The sequence below is a fragment of the Malania oleifera genome, chromosome 4 (genome assembly GCF_029873635.1).
Source record: "Malania oleifera isolate guangnan ecotype guangnan chromosome 4, ASM2987363v1, whole genome shotgun sequence".
Taxonomy (NCBI): domain Eukaryota; kingdom Viridiplantae; phylum Streptophyta; class Magnoliopsida; order Santalales; family Ximeniaceae; genus Malania; species Malania oleifera.
In genome coordinates this window covers 107,747,355-107,771,766 of record NC_080420.1, presented here as the reverse complement: position 1 = coordinate 107,771,766, position 24,412 = coordinate 107,747,355, and the positions used below count along the sequence as shown (strand labels likewise).

Below are 24,412 nucleotides of genomic sequence, written 5' to 3'. Positions count from 1 at the left end.
ACAGTCCAAGGAGTCATTCGATGGCATAGAGTAGTAAGGGTACACCAACCATCCGAAGCACAGTCAAGAACCGGAGTATACTCTATCACAACGATCACGAGAACCTTTGTGGGAGATTGTAGCCCAATACGTGTACTTGACTGAAGCTGTAGAAGTGTTATCCTGTCTACCAGGTATTCATCACAATCAAGCTATAAAGGAAAGCAGTTAAAGGAAAGCAGATAAATGAAAGCAGTAAAGAGAAAGCATGTGAAAGATCACACCATTGTATTCAAATCGTCTATCACTAACGACTGGAGGTACAAATGAATGGTCGTGTAATATGCACGAAGAGCACATAAATGTCATCGGTTGTCATAGGCTGTTGAACACTTCATGCAAAGACTGAAAACAGGAATCGAAATCTAATATACTCCTACTCTAACTTGGCTCTCAATGACGTCTTAGGTCTCTTACTAACCTAAGAGAGGCCAAAGGGGAACCCAGAGCCCATGTTTGTAGCGAATATTTATAGGCTCTAGGGTTTACAAAGTTTGTTTCATAGTTTAGGAAAGTATGCAGCATATCTCGCGTAGAAGATCGTCGTCGACGACCAAGTCGCTCCCATGCTCCTCTTGTGTGCGCCCCAGTCAAGTCTCGCGGGTAATCAGGAATTCGAATCTTCAATGTCTTCGACTAAGTCGCACGTTAGGGTCTTGCTGGTCTAGTTGATGGTCGAGACTTGCAGGATCTCGATCTTCAAGAAATCTCATGAACTCAACGTAGTCACCCCTCAAGGTCTTTTGGTCGACCACTTGGTCGATGCTCTCGGTATTCTTGGCTCAGAAGAGTTCAGCATCTCGCTTTAGTCGCCCTTGAGGGTTACATGGTTGATCACTTGGTCGATCCTTGCAACATTTCGATCTCAATCTGAACTTCAGAGTCTGCAATGGAAGACTAGGTCGCCCCTGGTGTTGCTAGTTGCACCACTTGGTCGAGCAATCCTTCTTTTCCTTTGATCATATCGAGCTTCAGGAGTTTGACTGAGCATCTAATTTGAGCTTTGCATGTACCCAACTTCTCCTTTAGCTTCTCGTAGGCCTAACTCCTCGGTTTTATAACCTGTTTTTTCCTGAAAAGACCAATAAATTTTGCATAACTCCGAATAATGATAACACTAGGTAAATACATAATAAAACAAGGATAAACAAGGGTAAATGAGGGTCTGAAATCATGCATTTTAGGGAGTCATCAGGTTGTTTACTTGATGATAGGAGAGAGTCATTGGAACTATGGAGGAAGGTGACAAGGTATGCAATAATAGGCAAAGAATTATATCGACGATCTCTAATGCTGCCCTATTTACGATGCTTGGGCATTAAGGAAGCATAGTATATACTGAGAGAGATCCATGAAGGGGTTTGTGGCAACCATCTAGCTGAAGAGTGTGAGAAGTAAAAGGAGATCAGATGGCGGCTCGCAATTACTATGTGATGGTTCTAAAAGGAAAAAAATAAGGGCTGGAGGACCTAACTATAGACAATCTGAAGGTGAAGGGAGAGTACTCCCAGATCAACACACTAGATGATGAGTTAATTAGCATTCGAATAAAAGACGACCAAGAAAAGTGCATCCAGATCGAAAACCAACTGCCAGATTTGCTGAAGACAACCCTAGTAAGATTATTGGGTGAATATGCTGATATCATCATCTGGTCTGCTGATGATATGCTGGGGATTGATCCTGCGGTCATTCTTAATCACTTCTTTTCTACTGTTACAATCCCAAGTCTTCCACAAGTTTCTAACTTACGCATTGAAGTGATCCCTGGAATACACCTTGGATCCTCCAAATCATTCTCATTTGATTATTTTCAAGTGGTCGCGGTCAAAAGACGATTCACAAAAGTCATTCAATTTTTGGCAGCAACAATATATATATAATATGTGTGAATTAACACACAATATGCAAATATACAAATACAATAATATGCATATATAGTTCAATATTTATGAATTAGCACCCAAAATTAAACCTTCATATTTTTAAAATATTATAATATAATGATTTTATTAAAATTATGGAAACACAAAAAAATTAAAAATAAAATTACAAATTCACAGAGAAAATCTAGAACTAAAATTTTTAATTTATTTTAAAATTAAAATTTCAATTGAAAATTTCTCTTTTATACAATTTATGCTTTTATTATGCACATATAATTTAGAAATTTATGTTGTTTAAAAAACACAGTCTCAAAAGAGATTCCTATGAAAACACAATAATTCTTGCTAATAAATATAATAACAAAGTAAAGATTGTGATTCTTGATTTTTAAGTTAAATACATTACTTATTATAAAATTATGATTCTTTTTTAGTTATTAATAATAGTGAAATTTTACAATAGAAATTAATGAAATAGTTTCTGATTTACTATGATGTATTATTGTTAATAATAAAAAAAAGACTGATAAATAAGGATCACAAAATTTGAATAATAAATACAATAAAACAAAGATTTCGAGAGTTGAACATGCAGACAAAATTTCAGCCACTAAAAACAAACTTCTTTTTTTTTTTTTATAATTTTTTTTCATTGTAGTTGAGTAAAAATCAATACAGCAGGACTTCAATATTAAAAATTTGCGTATACAAATTTTTAATAAAACAATTAAAATTATAAAATAAAATTGAACTTAAAAGCACTCTTAATTTCTAGAAACTTGAAAGTTTAATAAAATAACCAAAATTTATTTTAAGCATTCATCTACAATAGGAATGCTCTTTTAGTACTAAAAATGAGTTAAAATTTTAATTATTATGTAAAATAATAGTTAATCTTTATTTTCATTCTAATGTCTTTTAATTTGTATTGTTTTGTACTTTTAATGATTCTAATCAGGTTTACTAGTTACTTAAACATGAGTGATGATGTGTTCAGCCGAAATCTTTTTTTTTTTTTTTTTTTAATATTTTCAATTTCACTTCCGTATTTTTTTTTCCCATATTTTGGATTTCAATTTTAGACTTTGAATTAAAATATATAAGCTCAGATAATATGTAATACAAAATTATATAAAATTCCCTCCAAATCTCAATTTATATATTAAAATTGATGCTTCCAAACACTACTATATTCACATTGTCGTCGTCCAAAAACTTAGCCAGCTTTATGAATTGCTTGTGTCCAGAACATCCAACAGCATTCAAATGGAGGCGATCTGGCATTTCAATTTTATTTTTTTTTTGCTCTTTTTTTTTTCCCCCTGTTGACAGCATTAAAAATATAAAAGGCAAGGACAATAAAACAAGGTAAAAAGCTAGGAAGTGTGTAATCGAGCTTCTCAGCAATTAAACAACCGGCAGAAGTCCCAGTGCAGGCTGCAGCATAAGAGGACTAATACAAGCAATGGTTGTATTAGTCAAAGAGCCTTCAGAAAAAGAAAAATGAAAGACGGGAGAACGCAAGAGGGAAGGATCATCAAAATTCAAATTGCATAATGAAATGTCTAGGTAATCACAAATGGGAATATTTTTATTTCCAAAAAATTAATTTTTTAGTATTTGCTACATACCATAAACACAAACCCACCTACCTAACTTTTTTTTTTCTAAAGAAAAAAAAAAAATCTACAAAGCTTTCGACATCATATACCTAATTTGGCTCAAGAAATTTCCAATACTCCACTTTTTTTTCTGAGTGAACCCCACAATATACTGATGCATCCCGACATGAGCTAACAACTTCAGTGTCCAGCGAATCCTCGAATGTAAAGTCCTGCAACTCATCTACACAGTTCAAAATTTATATGACCTCCTGTCCGACTAGAACAACTGCAAAGTGCAAGCTTCTCGGCAAACTTCAAAGATGCCATCGCCTCGGCAACTTAGTGATTTTCCAGATTTACAAAGGGCACAATAAATAGCTTTATCATGAGAAGCACCCAGAATAATAAATTGTTTCCAATTACTTTACACAAGCATGAGATGATCACCACAACTATAGGCCTCAAGACACTCGAACCCTGCAAATATCTTGAAACTCAGGTCATTGCTATCAACATAAAACTAATATTACATTGGAATGTGTAAAGATATCTTGCTCTAAAAACACAAGTGATTTTGTAAATAGGCAACATCAAATCAGCAAACTTCCAATTCAATCTGAAACAGCAGTGTTTGGAAAAAAAATATTGAATTTTGAAACCTTCACTTTGTTACCCTCTTTAACAAACATAAAACACCCATGATCCAATCCTGACAAGCGAAGACCTATATATTGCCGCGATATGAACATCAATTTCTAGCTTACCCAACACTACGAACAACATAAAAATAAAATGTAGATTCCTGGTTGAATAATATTATATGAAACCATCCTGTTTTTTATCTTCCTTGAAAAAATATAAAACATTCTTTGTAATCTAGAAATCAATGTACTCGTTTCAGAGAATTAACCATGATTCTCCATTGAAAGGAATTTCAAAAAGCTCCTCAAAATCAAACACAACTAAGCCAGGCCAACAAAGGTTGCGTATCAGTTTAAGTTGCACTCACCTCATCCAGACATCACCTGCTTTGCACCACTCTGTAATTGAGGATCAGGTCCTCAGGTTTCTTCCACACATAAGCCCGGACTGTGGCTAAGCTCATGTCAGGAGATAAGACCTGGAAAATGAAAATAAATGAAGTTCCAAAACCTCATGTCAACAAATAAGTTCTGCAAGAGAAAGACCTAGTGAAAAGAACAGCGAGAGAACAGAAGGATATTAACTAAAATCTCCAATCAAACTGCCCCTACCCCCGCAGTTGGGGGGGGGGGGGGGGGGGAAGAAGAGAAGAAGGAAACACACACACACACACGCACACAAATGAAAAAATAAATTGAATCATAAATAAACACTGACTGGTTTTCCAAAGGAAGCCCTGTTTTAAAAGCTTATCACTGGACAGAACAACTAAAAACCTATGTTGTGACAGGTCCCCCTCAAGTCACCTCAATTCAGTGATCTAGCATCTTTCTAAAAATAGAAAAATTAACGAACTCAAGTAAACTCATTGTGTGAAAGACCCTTGATATATAAAAGGCCAAACTTTTGAAAACTGATGCAGTTTCCAATCTGTCTTTTCCACATATAATTCCCCAAAAAAATTATTTTTTTCCATACACTAATAATTAATATAAAATTTTCAAATGGGGGCAAACAAATTGACAAATCTATACATAAGAGCACCAAACATGTTTTCCTTATTTTTTGCACACGCTCCTCCCAAAAATTACTGAAAACTCCTGCCCATAAAACTGCAAAACACATGCATTGATTGTGCTGCAGCTAGAGAACAAATAAATACCCATTATTCTGTTACAGTGCTATATTTAAGGAAGAAAAAGAAACTTTATTAAGAAAATAAAGTGTACAAGGAGGATAAACTAAATGCTAAATGCTGTATAACCTACACATAAATATAACATATTTTCTTGCTTAAGTATCCAACTAAATCTTTAGATGTCTAGTCCCAATAACTCAAGTTCCAGACCCATGAGGTGGCAAGTTTTCCGAAATTCTACTTGAAGTTTTCCCAAAGAGGACACCAAACTACCAGAGTAGGTTTCAGAGTTCAGGTCGACACCATTATATACAACGATGATGACGACGACGACAAGCCTAAAGTCCCACTAGGTGGGGTCGGCTACATGAATTCTTTTCTGCCAATTTACCTGATCAAGCGCGTTTTTTTTTTTTTCTTTTTTTTCTATTAGATTAAGGGCTATCAAATCCTTCCTCACTACCTCATTCCAAGTTATTTTAGGCCTACCCTACCCTTTTTCACGCCAGACACAATAACTAACTCACTCCTTACAAGTTTTCCACTAATCCTACATTTCAAATGCCCATACCATCTAAGCCGCCCCTCCCTTATCTTATTTTCAACCGGTGCACCTTAAAGCATAGCTGGCCTTATAGCCGTCATATAAAATTCTCCTTTTAATTACAAGGATATTCTACAATCACACAATACCCCCGAGGCACTTTTCCATTTTACCCAACGTGTTTTAATTCTATGTACTACATCTTCAATTTTCCCTTTAGCTTGCATAATAGATCCAAGATATCTAAATCTATCAGTGTTATTAATCTCTTAATTATCAAGTTTAATCTTCTCTCTATTGCTACTCCTTACATTATTGAAATTACATTTCAAACATTCTATCTTATTACTACTTATCCTGAACCTTTTAGGCTCTAATGTGGCTATCTAAAGTTTTAGCTTGGACTCCACTCCTATCATCAATCAACATGATATCAACTGCAAACAACATACACAACGGGATCTCATTTTTTATATTCTTAGCTAGTTCATCAATTACTAAAGGAAAAAGATAAGGACTCAAAATAGAACCATAACGTACACCTATTATGATTGGAAAATCTCTAGATTCACCTCCTACAGTCCTAATTCTAGTCACTACCCTATCATAGATATCTTTAATGACCTCCGTATATCTACTACAAACTCCCTTCTTTTCTAAGACCCACCAAAAAGTTTCCTAAGGTACTTTATCATAAGCTTTCTCTAGATCGATAAAAACAATATGCAAGTCCCTCTTCTTTTCTCTAAATTTTTCCATAAAACTTCTTAAAAGATTATAATAATTAATAATTAATTTTTATAATAAAATCATTTTGATAATCATGTTATATGTACTTGATTATACTCTATATACTATATTTTATCACATTTTGTTATTAATATTTTGTTTTTAATTATATTTTTACATTTTATCTTATATTTTATAATTATTATATTATTATTATGTAATTTATTAACTGTAAATAAAATATCATATATTCTAATATTCTCTATTATTTAATATAAATAATAACAAAATAAAACAATAACCATAACATTATATTTTATTACACAATAGTATTATATTCTTTTATTATATTATAAAATTTTACTGCTATATATTTGTAACCAATGATATTAATAATTAATGTTTTATCTTATTTTAAGATTATAATAACAATATAATAAATCAACATACCACAATTATATCATAGTATTTTATAATTTAATACTATTCTATTATTGTTTATATGTTCTAATATTATTATATATAACATAAATATTAACAATAATTGTTATAATATTTTATATTAAAAAAATTATTACATATTTATATTTAATGATATCATAACATTAGCATTATTTTAAAATTTATAAAATACCTACATTTATTATATAATAATATATATATATTCTTTTGTATATTATATAATTACTAAATATTATCATTTTATTTTATTTAACATTATTTTAAGATTATAAATAATAATTGAATAAATCAGCCATCAGACCACACTTATATCATAGTATTTTATTATTTAATACTATATTATTTTTATATGTTATAATATCAAATATTATTATATTAATAATAACGGTGATAGTATTTTATATTAAAATAAATTGCATATTTATATTTAATGATATCATAATATAATATTATTTTTTAAATTTATAAGATATATTATAATATATTCACGCCCGAGTATATTTATAACAAAATAGTATATTCTTTGTATATCATATCATTATTAAGTTCTATTATTATATATTTAAAACTGATGACAATAATAGGTAATGTTTTATTTTATTTTATTTTAAGATTACAAATAACAATAGGATAAATCAGCCATCATACCACATCTATATCATAGTATTTTATTATTTAATACTATTCTAATATTTTGCATGTTATAATATTATAATATATAATATTAAATATTAATAATAATGGTTATAATATTTATATTAACATATATTATATATTTATATTCAATGATACCGCAATGTTAATATTACTTTTAAATTTATGGATATATATTTTATTATATTATATAAAATATCATATCATAATATGTAAACGCACGTCCATATGTATATATGTGTGTATATGGATTATAATAAGCTGGATAATAAATCTTGTGTTTTCAGGAATCAGAAGTTGATTCCGGTGTAAGAGACAATAATAAAAAAAATAGGCAAAAAGAGGAATCCCACTCCTGCATGGAATAGGAACCGAACACTTAGAACTGGAATAAGTCGTTGCAATTCCGATTCCTATAATTAATTCCCAATTACCAAACACCACCCAGATTCTGGTGGAAATGGCGAAGAACAAAGTTGGGGATGCTGTGCTGTTTTGGATGAGAGAGAGAGAGAGAGAGAGAGAGAGAGAGAAGGGCTTTCAAATAAAATGAAACACTCATGGAATGGCTTCAGGAGAATATTGCTGATTTCTTCATCAAAATTTTTATCTTATATACACCCAGCATACATGGGTTGCTACCCTTTTGGGGTTCCTAGAATAGGAGTTCTTACTGCTCAAATTGAGAGAGGGATTAAGAGGATAGATGGTTCTAAACATTATAAATACACATTCACTTGCCTGATTATTGCACAGGATCTCTATTGAAGGCTTAATCTTTTGCCAAGTCTTCAAACCAGACCGAAAAGATCCATCTCCTCCCACTGCTGAGTGCTGTAGCTGCCCTCCGGCCAGTCCAGGAGCAAACGTCCCATCAGAACTAGCGCTATCCAATGGCTTGTCAAGGACCATCTTTTCTATGACATAGTTGACAACCTAGAGAACATATTAGAGCCAATTTACCATGAGCATCCAACCAACCACCAAACTGATTCATAATCATGAAAAATGCTTACATATATGCAACACACGAAATTCATAGTAGTATACAAAGCTTCTTTTGCTCGAAATAAATTACTGAAAATTTTATATTTGCACATCCAAAAAAAATAAACCAACACCTGTCAGAGAGGGAGAGTGTGGCAGGGGTGTGTGTGTAAAACATACAAGGATATGGCTGACATCTCTCTTAAACCAAAAAGAAAATAAGAACAAGAAATACTCAACCAGAAGCTGAGCTAAAATCCTTATGGCTTCAAACCCAATGACTGCAGCGGTTGGAGGAATAATCAGAAACTGTTTTTGGGCCACTGCTATAAAAGGCATGGAGCTGAGTTCTGGGTACTGAAACAGGGTTGGAATCAGCTTGCATCCTTGGGTATACACAAATTGAGGTTGAATCAGAGGGTAAATTAGAATTGTCAAAGGTATGGGTCATGATGCCACATAAAACACGCTTGGTAGATGGGAATAGAATGGAATTGAATTTTATCACTTAATTTCATATTACTCTCAATTCAAATTTTCATTCCACTCCATTCCACAAACCAAACATAACACATTAAAATTTACCCACAGAATTCTGGAATACTAACATTAGGTACGCAATATCACTTTCAAGAATTTTGTGAGGCAATTCTTACCCTCAGTGTGAGGGTAAGAATTTATAGCCACTGAGAGCACATAATTCAATCTTGTTCTTGAGGGAAACGGGGCGAATCACTCGAAAGTAACTCAAAAAAGGACAAGACGGAGGATCTCGCTATATCTGGGCCAGGAAGTCATCTGGTTTCTAAATGCATGGTATGAACTCAGGTTGGAGAGGGCTCAAGAGACACGGTTCCTGAAGTTGAGGGCTAACAGTCAAGCCTGGTGGTTTGCATTGAAATGAAAAACCATGGGAGGATGATGATAATATCTGAGTTTGGGAACAAGATCAATCATTCTCCCACAAGGATAAGGAGCAAAAGGATGGTTGAAGATTTTTATTAATACCAGAAAGAGTTGTATAATTTGCTTGTTCAAAAAGAATTTGCTGGGCAGAGATGAGAGAATTAAGTTCAAGCTTGCAATCATGGTGGAGAGTAGCAGTGCTCAGAAGATTACAGTTCAGGTATCACAGGAGGAGAATCAACATCATGTGTCTCCAAGCAGATACAATTTGACGGGTGCATCAGTTACTTCACAGTTGGGAATGAAAAGACAGTGGGAGGAGCATAAGCATGCAGTAAAGGTAAGGCTCTGCAGCATTGCAGTGGAGATGACAACGAGGCATGGAACCACAGCCACAAATTTCAGAAATCTTGCCAAAATTTCAGTTCAACTTTGGGAATGGAGTAAAAATTTCACATTTCGGGAGGGTTTGAAATGAAATCACAGCTCAGTTTCCATTTTGCATAATTTCAGAAATTTACAAAATTTTGGTTCAAATCCCTGAATTTTTGGAGAAATAGGGTTAAATGTGAGAAATACAAAAGAAAACTGGGTAAAGGGAGAGAGGAAACTGAGGTTTTTCATTTTGTTTCTAAATTATTCTTAATCATCATTCTTAATATTTCATAAAGTTTTTCTGGGCGGTGGGGGGAGGGTGGGGCCACTAAATAAAAAGAAGCCTTATTGAAACTAGCAAGGAAAACATATACAATAAAGGAGAATAAGAGGTCCTCACTCATGAAAACATTTCCCAAAGTTTCATCCATAATTTCCATAATTTATAATAATTTCCCAATGTTTCTTTGAATTGAAATAGAAATTTCTATCATCTCAATTCAGTTTTCCAGCCTCTGGAAAATTTTAAAAACCATAACTAGGCAATGATAAAAGAGCGCCTGGAGGAAGGAAGAAAAGGCTTTGATCCATAAAGGGACTGATTGGGATGAACCAATGAGCAGTGAGCTGAATCTAGAGGCAAAGACTCGGTAATTGCTGGTGATCAGATGGCTTCTCAGGTAGGTAATGAGGGTGGCAAACTGCAAGGCATAGAAATTTCAGAGAGGAGCATGAAGGAAGAAGCAGAGAGTGGGTGAACATGATATGGTGATGATGCCAGGGAGTTGTGCAGATGAGGTGCCAGTGTGCAGCCCGAGTGAAATAGAGTCCCCCAAAAGGCCAAAAGTGAAAGGTTTCAAGTGCAGGACTCAGTTTGCATGCTTCCTTAGGTGAATATTCAGTAAACTGGAGAGAATAGCCCTGGAGGTTTTTCAAGAGCAAGCAAATGGTCTCTTTAAAGAATTGAAAAGAAGGAACACTTGAAAAAAAGCACATGAGAGAAAAGGGAACAACTGGAAGCATTCACAACACAGCCAGACTAGGAATTGAAAAGTTCGGAATTTTCTGTTAATTATCATGAAGTAGGGCTATGGGAAGTCCACACAAGGGGACAGAGTAAGGGATCTTAGTAAATGCCAATGAAGCTCCTACAAGTCATTTTTTGGAATGTATGTGGTTTGAAAGATATTACAAGCAGGTATGTGGTCAAGACATTTTTGAGAAAATGAGAAGAGGATATAATCTGTACCTTAAACAGTAGAAATTGTGGATGATTGATAGTATAGAAGGGGGGGAGTATCTGGGTTTCTAGGAGGGGAAGCTGGATCAACTTTCCAGCAAGGAACTGCTAGATGTGTAGTGGTGTCGTGGAAAGAGGATGTACTGGAAGTGATTCTACAGTTGGGTGGAGGATTTTTCAGTAAATTGTGTTGTTAAGACTGGGAGGTATGAGTTCTTATGGATTTTCTCTGGTGTTTAAGGACCAAGGAGTGGCCAGCCAAGGACTTGTAGTGGCGGAAATCATGCAGAGCGAGACAGATGGATAATCTGTGGATGCTGGGAGGTGACAGGAACATGGCGCTTTCTTTCCAAGATAGAAGAGGAGGCAATTTGTAGAATGCCTGAACGTGGAAGTTTTGGGAGTCCTTGTGAATGCTCTGATTGATCTTCCTCTTCTTGGAATGCAATTTACTTGGTCATCCTTATCCATAATGACAGATTCTTGGTCTCAGTTGGCTCCGAAACTCCTGCCTAGGAGAATATAAGACCATCATTCCATTTTTATGGATGTGGGTGGAATATAACTGATTATTGCAATTGCTCAGATACCCTTTTTCAGTTTAGCTCTTAGGGTCCATTTCTTAGCGCAAGATCCCTCTTACTAACTGGAATTAAAGAATTAATAGTCTGTTCCACCCAAAATGAAAATGGGTTAGGGTAATGAACTTAGAATCTAGAATCTGATGATCAACTCGATTCCATGATTCTAAGTTCATTTCATACTGGACCAGACCAGAATAGGGTTATATGCATTCTCATTATGAGAAGGGATCATTCAGTCGGTTTGAGAAGGCTTGGCAATAAAGAGGAGGCTTGCTATTAAAGCCTGTAACTATTTCAACAAAGCTTTTGGGGGGAAGTGGAAAGGGTGTTTCATGGTGCAGGATACGGGCTGGATATGAAGTTTTGGAAGAACTAAAGAAGGTAATGAAGCTTACATTGTGAGGCTGCACAAATGGATTTGAACGAGGTAAGAGTAATTTTCAATGGAATAAGTAGACTTTGTTATAGGAAATGAGTTGTCAGTGGCTTTTTGACATGATAGTAGATTCTCTCTTTTACGCATGAGTATCATCCAAATTATAGTCTCACCTACAGATGCAAAGAACTCATTTGAAGGGAATTGCAATGCACTTTAATATGCTTACAAAGCTGCAAACAAGTGGGCAGATTTGAAGCTAATTATAGCTAAGATCGATATTTAGACTCCTCAGGGCTAGAGAGACCTTTCAAAGAGATGAGAATGCAAATTTTATTTGATGTTATTGGTGGTGTATTTCTTCCATAGTTTTCTGTTTGGGTGTATGCACTTTGCAAAAATAAAATAAAATAAAAAGGAGAAGAAAAGGAGGAAGAAGAAAACTGCTTTGCAAAATCAACTTACTTTATGTATCCTCAATATTCGAGGTGCACTGAGTTTCCCCTGCGTGAGGATCTGAACAGCTGATCCTTCACATGGATGTAGATAAAAGCTGCACCTGAGGAAGTTAAACCAAATTTTGGTGTAAAAATAGATTGAACAAGATAACAGATTTTCTTGAACATTGCATAGCAACCTCACTGGAGACGTATTGTTTCATTTGCACAAATTCAACAAAGCAAAGAAGATAACAGGAAAGAACGCGAGGGGTAGAATTGAAAAAAGAACAAATGAGGAGCCCACAATTTCTTAATAGAGAAACAAAGTTAAACTTATCATGAAGTGCTTCTGATAGCTTCACCTAAACAATCTACTCAGTCCAGTTTCCATTACAAGAAAAGGAATCCATGTAACAAAATTAATGCAACTCTTTCAAACAAACAAGATCCAATTGACTTATAAAGAGTTCCTTGCTCAGACAGTTCTTCACATTTGAAACGTCAAACAAAAATAAGGGCCATAATTAGGGGAAAAAAGCACTAAAGACAGATAATTACTTGGTATTCTCTCGAGAAGGTAAGCGATTATTCAGCAAACAATCTAGACACCACCAAGGGATGTCTTTCTCATCCTCAGTACCATCTAAATCACTGATTTTCTTTCTCCACAGACCACCATGGGAACCTTCTGTAATAATAGATGGTGGGGAGACTGTTGAAAACTCAAATGGAGGATACACCACGGAATCATTTTCAGCATTACCATCTACCTCAATTCTTGAATGCGTCAGACTTCTGGCAGAAATATTGTTTCCAGGCAGTACTTCCCCATTGGCAGAGGCTAGGGATCCAAACCTCTGCCTTCTTTTGGTTAACCAATAAGCAAAAAGACCTTTTAGCGTTTCTCGTGCTAAATTAACCTGCACATTTAGATGAAATCAATATAATAAACAAATTTCATTCTAACAGAAAAGGGAAGAAACATGTTTGAGATGCAAGCATTGACATGCTGAATTTCTTATTATGATAGGAATACATATATATATATATATAGCAAAATATATAAGAGGATGTCTCCAAGGGGAGACACCCACATATAAATATTGTTAATCTTGGTTCAAACAAATATCATCTAAAAACTGAACAAAGAATTGAAGGCTCTCACAGAAAGTGTCCTTTATCCAAAATTCAAAGCATAAATTGATCTTCATATTATCCAAAGAAGACTCCATGAAAATATAAACAGGGAACCATACAAACTTATCCCTTTTCCTGCATTTTGATCCTCCTCATCCATGTGTCAATTTCTTAGACCACCACCTCAGCCATCACAAACTTGATTCCCTAGGTCACAAAATCAAGCTTCATAAGGTCCTCACCAATGGAGAACTAGATGATTAACCATCTCTCCTCTCTTTGCACCCATATCCACACCCACACACAAATACACACACACACACACACACAAACCATACTTGTCCAAAAACCTCTTTTCATCAGATTGTCAATAGTAAGAATTCAACCTGAAGCTGCCTCCCAAGATCCCAAGATAAAGAAGCAACCTTTTGAGGGTTTCCTGCTTTAACAAATTTCATTCCAAGGAAAATTGACAAACCCAGCCTCTCCTCACTCCAATAGCAAACTAAAATAGTAGGATTTTTAACAGAGAAATAACTTGACATTGATAAAGCCATCTTACTCTGTACTTCCCCCCCCCCCCCCCCCCCCCCAACCTCCTTTAACGTCACTGCTTTGAGGAACATATTAAACTGAGGCACTGCCCATTCTAAATCATTCAGAATTCTTGTAGACCTCAAATCCCACCTGGCCTCTTTTCTCTCCTGCAGCCACTCACTCACATTATACAAAGGGTTGGTGACCAGCCTAAAAAGCCCTGGAAACTGATCTATCAAAGCAGATCGAACACATCATACATCCTGCCAGAACAGACAGGACCTCATCCCCAACTTTGAATGCAATTTTAGAGTAGGATTCTGACCAACTCCTCCAGAAGCTTTTCCACAGCCCCACTCCGAGAAGTTTCCAGTCGTCTTTCCATCCAGACATCATGGCTTCCACCAAACATACACTTAATTGTCAATTTCTAAAGATTGTTTATCTCATTCATAAACTTCCACAACTATTTACTATTCCAAGATCTGAAATCCAACACCCAAGACCAACCTTTCTCAGGAGGTAGTTTAACTAAACCCCTTCTCACCAGGCGAAGCTTATGAGTAACCTCATCAATTCCCCAAATACACCTTCTTTGAAAAGTTTCAAGCCTTCTTTTAACTAAAGCTGAGATGGGAAAGATGACAAAACATATATAAATAGGAAATTTAGAATCTGTACTTCTCATAAAAGTCAGCTGAGTATCTTGAATCTTGAATCGCCCAGATTCTGAGATGATCTTTCGGAAGGTGAGTACTCATAGGAACTATCTTGAGTTTGTTATTCACAGGGACTAACTATTTAAGGGCAGTAGGCTATTCACTCTCACACTTCATTTAGAGACTTCATAGTCTGAGAGTGCATGCAAGCCGTTTGCCAAGTGGTTTGGGCAGATACAAGACCCTTGCCCTAATTGAGGATAGGTTTATTGATCTTGCCTTGAGTAGATATGTTGCTAGGATAGTTTCCCATTGTTGCACTCATCAATTAGCAAAAACTAGGGGAAAAAATTATGGACTTTATACATCTCTTCCTTTGCTATGCACACCATTGAAAGATTCAAGCATGTATTTTGTCCTATGGTTGCATAAAACAGCCCAATTACAAGGGGAAAGTTTCACTTTTTGGGTGATTGACAGATTCTCTATACTCAATACGGCAAACAAGACTTACGATTCTTCACAGTTGCTAAGCTATTTTTTAGCAAATTTATAATACTACATGGCATGTGCAATTGCAACTATATAGTGTATACCGATAAAATTTACTGGTCACTTTGGAAGACACCTTGGAAGTTCTGCAGTGCTAACTTGACGTCATCTTCAACTTTCCACTCCTAAAGCAATGTCAAACTGAGTTCTTTAATTGTAGTTGGGGTGATATTCTTAGGTGTATTTTAGGAGTGAAACAAGGCAACTGGCACCTAGAGTTGCCTATGGGTAAGAGTCTATTGGAGTGGATTTTTGGATACAAACTCATTGTTCTTGTTGACCTTGTTCCTCTACAACCTGATGTCCCATAATTCTGAGCCTAGTAAGGGTGAGTTCCAAACACCACTTCCCCCCTTTCTCTCTTCCCTTCTGAATGAATTTCTCCTTTCTAAGTAAAAGTAAGGTATGATGCATTTGGTAAACTTCTTTTTCAGCCATTTAAAGGCTATGGAGGTGAGTTCAAGGGACTTTTAAAACCTACTGATTTAAAATGTTGAAAGGCGAAAAGTTAGCCTTAAAAAAAAAGAAAAAAAAAATTACTCTATTCCATTGGTGTCCTTGGTCCTTTTCAAATATTACAAAATTAATCACATAATACGTTCCCTGAAAATACGTACTATCTACTTTGGCCATTTTAAACATTTTAAGGCACCCTATAGGTTCGGTGAAACATTCACAATCAGCTTTTTCTTACTAAGAGCTCCTTCTCCACAAGGAGGCTAAACAATATTTAAAACAACGTAGATCAACTCTACTTCATCAATTCCATTTTAAAAGTTCCCTTTCAAAAACTCATTCTCAACTGAAGCAACAATAAAATCAAGTAAAATCTATGCAATAACAATATGCATTCCCTACCTTGTCATCCTCAGGTTTCCCAACAATGTTAAGATCAGCAGAATACATCTCCGCAGAAAAGCATTGTGGGGTATCCAAATGGACAGATAAGTTTCCAAGTCTTGTATCCACAGTAAACCAAGCAGGAATGCTCACCTGCATATGTAAAGAAAATCAAAATGAAAAATCCACAAAACTTTGGAATACAATTACAAGTGATAAAAATAGTCTCGCAACCCTACCATTTCAAATAATTCCTCCTTCTTCTCTTCAAAGGAAACCTAAAAGAATTGAATCAAGAGCATGAAAAATAACTGTAAGAGCTAAATAAATACATACATTTACAACTCTCTCTCTCTATATATATATATATCATATATCATGTAGGATATTATTTGCAAATTGTAGGTTTAATAGTTCCCCAATCAAGCAAGATGAATACATCTAATATAAGATTACACCCATGAGCCAAATTTCACACGCACACACACACACACTGATGCGACCTTTCCATAGTCCTCAACCACAACACCCCTTGTGATCTCCCATAACTTTACCGAGCCAGCAGCATCCTGCTAAGAAAAAAGAACAAGATATCAATATATGATATGAAATTTCTTACAATATAATTATGAAGTTCACAAAAAGTAACACTTCGAACCAGATATAAGAACTGCATTAGTAAAACTAAAATATTATAATATCAGATAGCAATTACCTTAGTCAGTACATGCCTCCTATTATTTAAAATTTCATGATGCATTATGCCCGGTGTTCCAGGAATGGTTAACGTTGGTTCTTTATAAACAGGAACCTATAATATAAATCAAGCTGTCAGTACCCTGAAAGACACTAAACAGCACTTATCTAAAAAAAAAATAGATAAGGATACAGAGAGGAAACCACACATGCGTAATAATAAAGTCAGTTAAGAATAAGTGAAACAATCACAATTCCCAATGCCTCCAATGCCTCTGTTAAGGTTTGTTTCACAGAGAAGCATTCGAGGGGCAGAAGCCTCAGGCATAAATATATATTCAGCAAGCATGCAATGAAATGTACACAACCAACATTTATTTGCATCATTACGCCTCCCAAACACTCGAAAGTTATCAACAGAAAAATTTTCCAAAGAACTAGGGCATACCCAGCACTCCAAACAGGCAAAAAACCTTGTTCCTTAGTGACCGCCCACAGAATAATGAAGAAAGACATAAGCAAGTATCATCACACCACTTGCATAACACATTGCACGCGCATCAGAATGCACAGCCTTATAAGGCCTTCTGATCTGGAATGCAAATTGTTGGCATGAACTCTATTAAGAACCCTTTCAATTATCAAATTTATTAATTTCTTGTCCATGGATTTGATGGTTGCTAAAGGTTCATCCAAGGCATACTCAAGCACAAACACTTACTCATAGGGTTTCAGGAACACACATTTAGCACCCAAGCACTAGGCACCAAAAGAAAGGAAAGAAGGGGCTTTGAAAAAAAAAGCAAGTCTGGTGTTTTCAGAAAAATCAGCCGCTTATGTCCTGTGTCCAGCACAACCTACTTACGTGTGAAAATCATTCAAGTAATTTCTTAAGATTTACATGCAAATAAGGAGATATTGGCAATTTGAATTTTCAATAAAAAATAAAATCCTATAGAATGAAACGTCAATCTCAGTTTCAAGAACAAAAATGAAAATTTTCACCTCAATTTGGCCTTTTCAATTTCAAGTTGGAAGAAATTTCCTCAAAAACAAGGCTTTATGAGAACTAATTCAGCTTAAAAATTAGAAACCAAAATGCTGGAATAAATAAATAAATATATATATATATATATATATATATATTCTCTGAGAACTTTCACAAGGCATTGATCAAATTATGGTCAAACATACAACATTTTGCAACATCGACAAATAATAGACAAGGAAATTTTGTTTCTTAATCCAACTGAATTTATATTTAAAGAATGCTTCCAATGCTTCTACAAAAATGAAATTAAAGCAACACAAACAAAGAAATTTTATTTCAAGTGTGCAAACATGAAATTAAACTGTTATAAATCACTTAATCATTCCAAATTATTGTCTGTTGACTCAATGGATTGTGCCAAACATAGCAGCACTCATGGTCCTTTATATTACCAATATTTTGTCTGTAATCTAAATATTAATCTCAATACATTTTTCCCCTATGATTACATACCATGTTCTTTGCATACAAAGATAAAACTATAAATATTCTATCTTGCATAAGAGAAAATTTTATTGAAAAAATAAGAACGCAAATACAAGGCAAGGAGGACAAAATGACCTCCAAAAACAACACAAAAAATGCAAATGATACAAACAAACAAATGTAGAGCAGTCCTAAAATCTATTTAAAAGTCAGAGAGAGACAAAACCCCCCAGGAAAAAACAAAAAGAAACATAAAAGAGCCCATAGAGACTCCAAAAACACCACTCTATCCCATAATAAGCTAGGAGAGCTAGATCAACCTGTGATGGTTCTTGCATTCCCCCTTGAGCCAAAGGGTCCAAAGGATAGCAAAAACCACACAACGCCATAATGCTCTTCCATTTCTGCTCTTCCCCAAACCCCAAAATCTCACAAGTGGGACTCCCCCCCCCCCCCCTGGGTTCCTTTTTTCAGCCAGTCTTGGACACCACCCAAGCTTCAAAAAGAGTGTTCCAAAGAAAGTTTGCCTACCAACAATGGAGGAAAATGTGTGTGCTTGTTTTGTTGGGCTCACGAAACAAGGAGCATATATCAATACTTGGGACTGAGAGACTTATAGGGTCTAAAACATCATGCGTGTTAACCCTCTTAAAGAGTTATGGTCCAGATGAAAGCCTGAATCTTGAAGGGGACCTTGGCCTTACAAAGGCTGCGGATCCAAGGGAAAGTCAAGAGGTAGAGGAAGAAGGATTTGGACGAAAAGAGATCAGAGAGACCAACCTCCCACCCCTATCAAATGGAATAATATAATATAGTCAATAAACAATATCAAGAGCACATCGACCTCTCTTTCATTGAGACTCCTAAAGGAGCAACCATCCCCCCCCCCCCCCCCCCCAAAAAAAAAAAAAAAACAAATAATAAAAAGAAATAGTGTACAGGTGCACTGCAGGTGGAATGAAGCTCAAACAAATGAGGAGACACTATCAGCTCCAACAAACTCTCGCACACCCAAGCATCCTTCGGCTTCCAAAACCAAATCTTGTTACCATTACACACTCTAAAACAGGTGAGAGGAAATAAAAGACAAGAAAACCAGGAGACAAACTCTAAGAGAAACAACATCGTTTCCTTTAGTTTCCAATCATTCAGATGAAGCCCATGCTAACTTCTTATCACCTTGTGCCAGAGGGGTTAACTTCTACAGGGAACTCCACAACCATTTACCAATTAAAAAATGTTTTTGCAAACTACATTACCCAGCCTTGGTGCCCCATCATATTTCGGACACCAACAACCTCTTAGCTAACAAGGTGATCCCCACTACCAAGCAAGTAAAATCTTGGATCAGGCTCTCAAAATTCCTAGCGGCACTCAAGGGCACTTGAAAAAGGGATAAGAAATAAATTGTAATGGTGGAAAGAGAGGCATTAATGAGGTTGATCGAACCTCTAACAATAAGTACTCCTTCCAGCCTCCTACCCACCCCTCTCAATGACCATGTCCCAAAAAGCCGAACAACTAGGCTTGCCCTTAAGGGGAAGATCAATATAGGAAAGCAGCTAGTCCAAGGAAACACACTCTGCGAAACACTTAGAGCGACCCTACCCTGAAATTAAGGGTCTGTTTAGTATCGTTGTTGTTTTCTGTTTATGTTTCTCCACAGTGAAAAAACAGATTATAAACACACATTTGTTTCTGCTGTCAGTTTTCTGTTTCTATTGCCAGTTTTCAACTGTTTGCCAAAAAACTGAAAATCATATTTTATGGCTTTTAGTTGTTTTGGCAGCCTATTGCCAAAAATTTTAATATCCAGAAATAGCTTTTATGGATTAAATTATTCATTTTATACACTTATAAATTAAAATCAAGATTGAATAAAGAATGCAAAAGATTAATGTAACTAATAACATCACCCAATGAAGGTTACAAACAAAACAGGAATAATAAATTACCAGGGTAGATCCTTCCAAGGAAACCCTTGCCCTTGAAAAGGACAGGTTTCCAGCCAAGAATGAACCGCCTCTTTGAAAAACCTTTTGAGGATTACGCCCTTCTGCTGGCCATCTATGCACAGAAGAATCTGTTGTCGCAACCCATACACTATCATCATGCAATGCTAATTGCAAAATGGGGTGTTCCTTGGTGCAAAGCAAAAGACTCTCTCTTGTTGCCAAGTCTGTCAAGTATAACTGAGTGTACAAAAAGTAATAAGCTAAAAAAAAAAAAAAAGTATTTGCAAAAAGCAAAAGAAGTCAAGAAAATCAAAATAAAATATGGCTATGTTTGGGAGCATGGATTTAAGGCCTTGGAGTTGGAAAAAACTCCACACTAATTCATTTTTTGTTCAAAATCTACACAAATTGTAATCCAAGCTCCTAAACATAGCATAAGGGAATATTTATGCTCATAAAAATTCAATATGAAAATTGGACTCACAGAAAGGTCCCTCCCACCACTATAAACGTGACTAAAAGTAGGAGTGCTTGCAAGTGCCCAAACAGAATCCGTATGAACAGCATAAGAATGCACACATCTTTGCTGACCAAGATCCCATAATCTGTGCCATCATGCACAAATTGATCAATTACATGGAACACTGAAAATGATTGAATAGCAATATTACCTTGAATCTTTAATTTCTAATTTGAACCTCCGCATTCAATTTTTAGTCTCTATCCAGGATTCTCATAAAAGTCAATGTAGATTTCTTATCCATAACAGGATAACAGAAAAAAGATCAAACTATCAAAACCTAAATGCAGCAACTATAAAAATTCCTACAAGAGTTACAAGCTAATCCATGTTGTACAACATGAATGTTCGAAAATGTTATTTTGGGAAAGAATACACACACACAATTAAAACTAAGAACTATGGACAAGGCTGCTCCATGCAACAAATCCTAAAATAGTAAGACATGACAAAGCAGGGAAGCAGCAAAAGAACTCACACGTTATAACAACAATAAAACCAATCCTTAGGTCCCACTAGGTGGGGTCAACTATATAAATCCTTTTCCGCCAATTTATGCGATCATGATCCATTTCTTTTGACAAATTTAGGGCTATTAAATCCTTCCTATCTCATTCCAAGTTATTTAAGGTCTACCCCCCTACCCTTTCTAGTTCCCCCCACACTAACTAACTCACTCTTTCTCACTAGTGCACTATATGAGCTACATTGCAAGTGCCCAAACCATCTGAATCGTCCCTCCCTTATCTTATCTTCTATATGAGTTGCACCTAACTTACAGCGAATATGTTCATTCCTTAATTTATCTTTCAATGTTATACCACTCGTACATTTAAGCATTCTCATCTTAACAACTTTTAATTTTTGGATATTCTATTTCTTCGTCGCCCAACATTCTGATCCATATAGCATAATTGGTCTTATAGTCGTCCTATAAAACTTCTCTTTTAAGTTTAAGGGTATTCTACGATCACAAAGCACACTTGAAGCATTTCTTCATTTTACCCAACCTCTTTCACTCTATGCATTACACCATCTTCAATTTCTCCTTCAACTTGCATAATAGATCCAAGGTAACGAAATTTACATGTGCTATTTATTTCTTCATCATCAAGTTTAACTTTGTTTACAATATTCCTCCTACCATTAATTGAAATTACATTTCATATATTTTTTTCTTATTTCTACTTATCCTAAAGTCTCTAGATTCCAAAGCTTCTCTCCATGATCCTAACTTAGCCTCTACTCCGCCCATAGTTCATCAATCAATACAATATCATCTGCAAACAACTTACACCATGGAACCTTATTTTGAATGCTCTGAGTTAGTTGATCCATCACTAAAGCAAAAAGATAAGGGCTCAAAGCAAATCCTTGATGTCATTACTCCATCGTACATATCCTTAATGACATCAATATACGTACCACATACACCTTTTTTTTCTAAAACCCACCATAGATCTTCCCTAAGTACACTACCGCATGCTTTCTCTAAGTCAATAAATACCATATGCAAGTCCCTCTTCCTTTCCCTAAACTTTTCCATTAATGTTTTAGCTTCTGTGGTAGATCTACTAGACATAAAAATCAAATAGATCTTCTGAGACATTTGTTTCTAACCTTAATCTTTGTTCAACTACCCTTTCCCATAAGTTTCATCGTATGATTCATAAGTTTAATTCCACGATAGTTATTACAATTTTGAATCTCTCTTTTATTTTTGTATATAGGTGTTAAAGTGCTTTTCATCCATTCATCAGGCATTTTCTTAGTTTTTATAATTGTATTAAATAAATTAGTTAACCATATAACTCCGTTATCACCTAAGCATTTCCAAATTTCAATTGGGATGTTATCTGGCCCTAAAGCTTTTCCATTTTTCATCTTTTCTAGTGCAAACTTAATTTCGTTAACCCTAATTTTGCGAATAAATCTCATATTTTTAGTATTTTCCTCATTTGTCAATTCTAAGTTGAAGCCTTTTATTTGGTTTTCATTAAACAACTTACTAAAGTAACTTCGTAATCTATATTTTATGTCTTCTTCCTTAACTAACACAATATCATCCTCATTTTTATACATTTTACATTTCTTAAGTCTTTACTCTTTCTTTCTCTAACTTTAGCAAGTTTAAATATATCTCTTTTCCCTTCTTTTGAATTTAATATATTATACAAACTATTAAATGATCTATATTTAGCTTCACTAACGGCCATGGTTTTAAATTGTGGTAACATAACGTAACGGCAATGGGTGTAAAAGGAAGCGGGAGAAGCGGATGTTACATAACGGGAAGCCGATGTAACGGTCGTAAATTTTTTTCAAGCACGCACAACCTTGTGCATATTAGTGTACTTGCATGTTTTAAGCTTTTAACCCTTCTTAGAAAGATTTTTAGTATATTTTGGATCCTTTAGTTCGACTACGTAATATGGTAAGGGCAACAAGTTTACATTTGTTTTAAACCATCATTGATAGAAAAATTACATGTGTGTGCATGTTTATACTTCTCATTGTTCTTATATGTGATAAATTCTTATGTGTGCTAAATTAATTAATAAAACAAAATACATTATACACTCCATTAATCTATTACACGCATAAGACATACGAATAATACAAACATAAAATAACTAGAAAAGAAAGAAGGTTGAAGTTGAAAAAATATAGAACATAAATATCAAATTACAAGTATTATCAAAATAAAATATTTTCCTAACAAATTAGCATTTTTAAATTGCTAATTAATGCATCTCTTGAGAGTATTTAAAGAAATAGTAAATTTTGCATCATTGTCATCCTTGCTATAATTTTTTCGCCCTCTCGCCACATGGTATATTGAGAATGATTTATGAAAGAGAGGGAAAAAGTGAGAAGAAAAGCAAAAACATAAAATAATTTTTTTGGCGTAACAGTCTTGTAGTGGTTACATAACGGCCATAGCGGCCTTTACGTAATGATCGTGGACTGTAATGGCCTCTACAACCTTGATTGTTCTTCCCACCAATTTCGCGGGGTGTAACGGTATCGGTAACCCAAAAAAATGTTACATAACGGCCGTGACCATTATTTAAAACCATGCTAACTACCTTTTTTGTATCTTTTCTCGTCTCTTTATACTTTTCAAAGTTATCCATGTTTCAACATTTTTGCCACATTTTATACCAAATTCTTTTTATCTTTACAACTTTTTGGGCATCTTTATCCGACCACCAACTTTCTTTGCTATTCGAGAATCTTCCCCTTGATTCACCTAAAATCTCTTTTGCTACCTTTTTAGTATAGATAGTTAATCTAACCCAAAGAGTATTTGTATCTATCCCATTCTCTGTAGTCCAATCCCCATCTTTGATCATTTTATCTTTAAATTTGATTATATTTTCTCCATTTAGGTTCCATCACCTAGTTCTCCATTTGTGTGGTTAGGCCTTTA

At 34.9% G+C, this 24,412-nt stretch overlaps 1 protein-coding gene across 1 annotated transcript in view; it reads right to left on the bottom strand.

The window, feature by feature from the left end:
• Positions 1 to 3,495: 3,495 nt before the first annotated feature.
• LOC131154029 (uncharacterized) overlaps positions 3,496 to 24,412 on the bottom strand; it is a 42,617-nt gene continuing 21,700 nt past the window's right edge. Inside the window, exons 9-19 of the mRNA XM_058106492.1 lie at positions 20,944 to 21,064; positions 20,460 to 20,696; positions 17,047 to 17,142; positions 16,835 to 16,900; positions 16,571 to 16,609; positions 16,350 to 16,484; positions 13,165 to 13,526; positions 12,632 to 12,725; positions 8,440 to 8,634; positions 4,539 to 4,649; positions 3,496 to 4,006 (exon numbers count right to left, since the gene is read on the bottom strand). Of these exons, the coding sequence (XP_057962475.1) occupies positions 4,551 to 4,649; positions 8,440 to 8,634; positions 12,632 to 12,725; positions 13,165 to 13,526; positions 16,350 to 16,484; positions 16,571 to 16,609; positions 16,835 to 16,900; positions 17,047 to 17,142; positions 20,460 to 20,696; positions 20,944 to 21,064 (1,444 nt within the window). The 3' untranslated portion in view covers positions 3,496 to 4,006; positions 4,539 to 4,550. The remainder of the gene's footprint in view (positions 4,007 to 4,538; positions 4,650 to 8,439; positions 8,635 to 12,631; positions 12,726 to 13,164; positions 13,527 to 16,349; positions 16,485 to 16,570; positions 16,610 to 16,834; positions 16,901 to 17,046; positions 17,143 to 20,459; positions 20,697 to 20,943; positions 21,065 to 24,412) is intronic.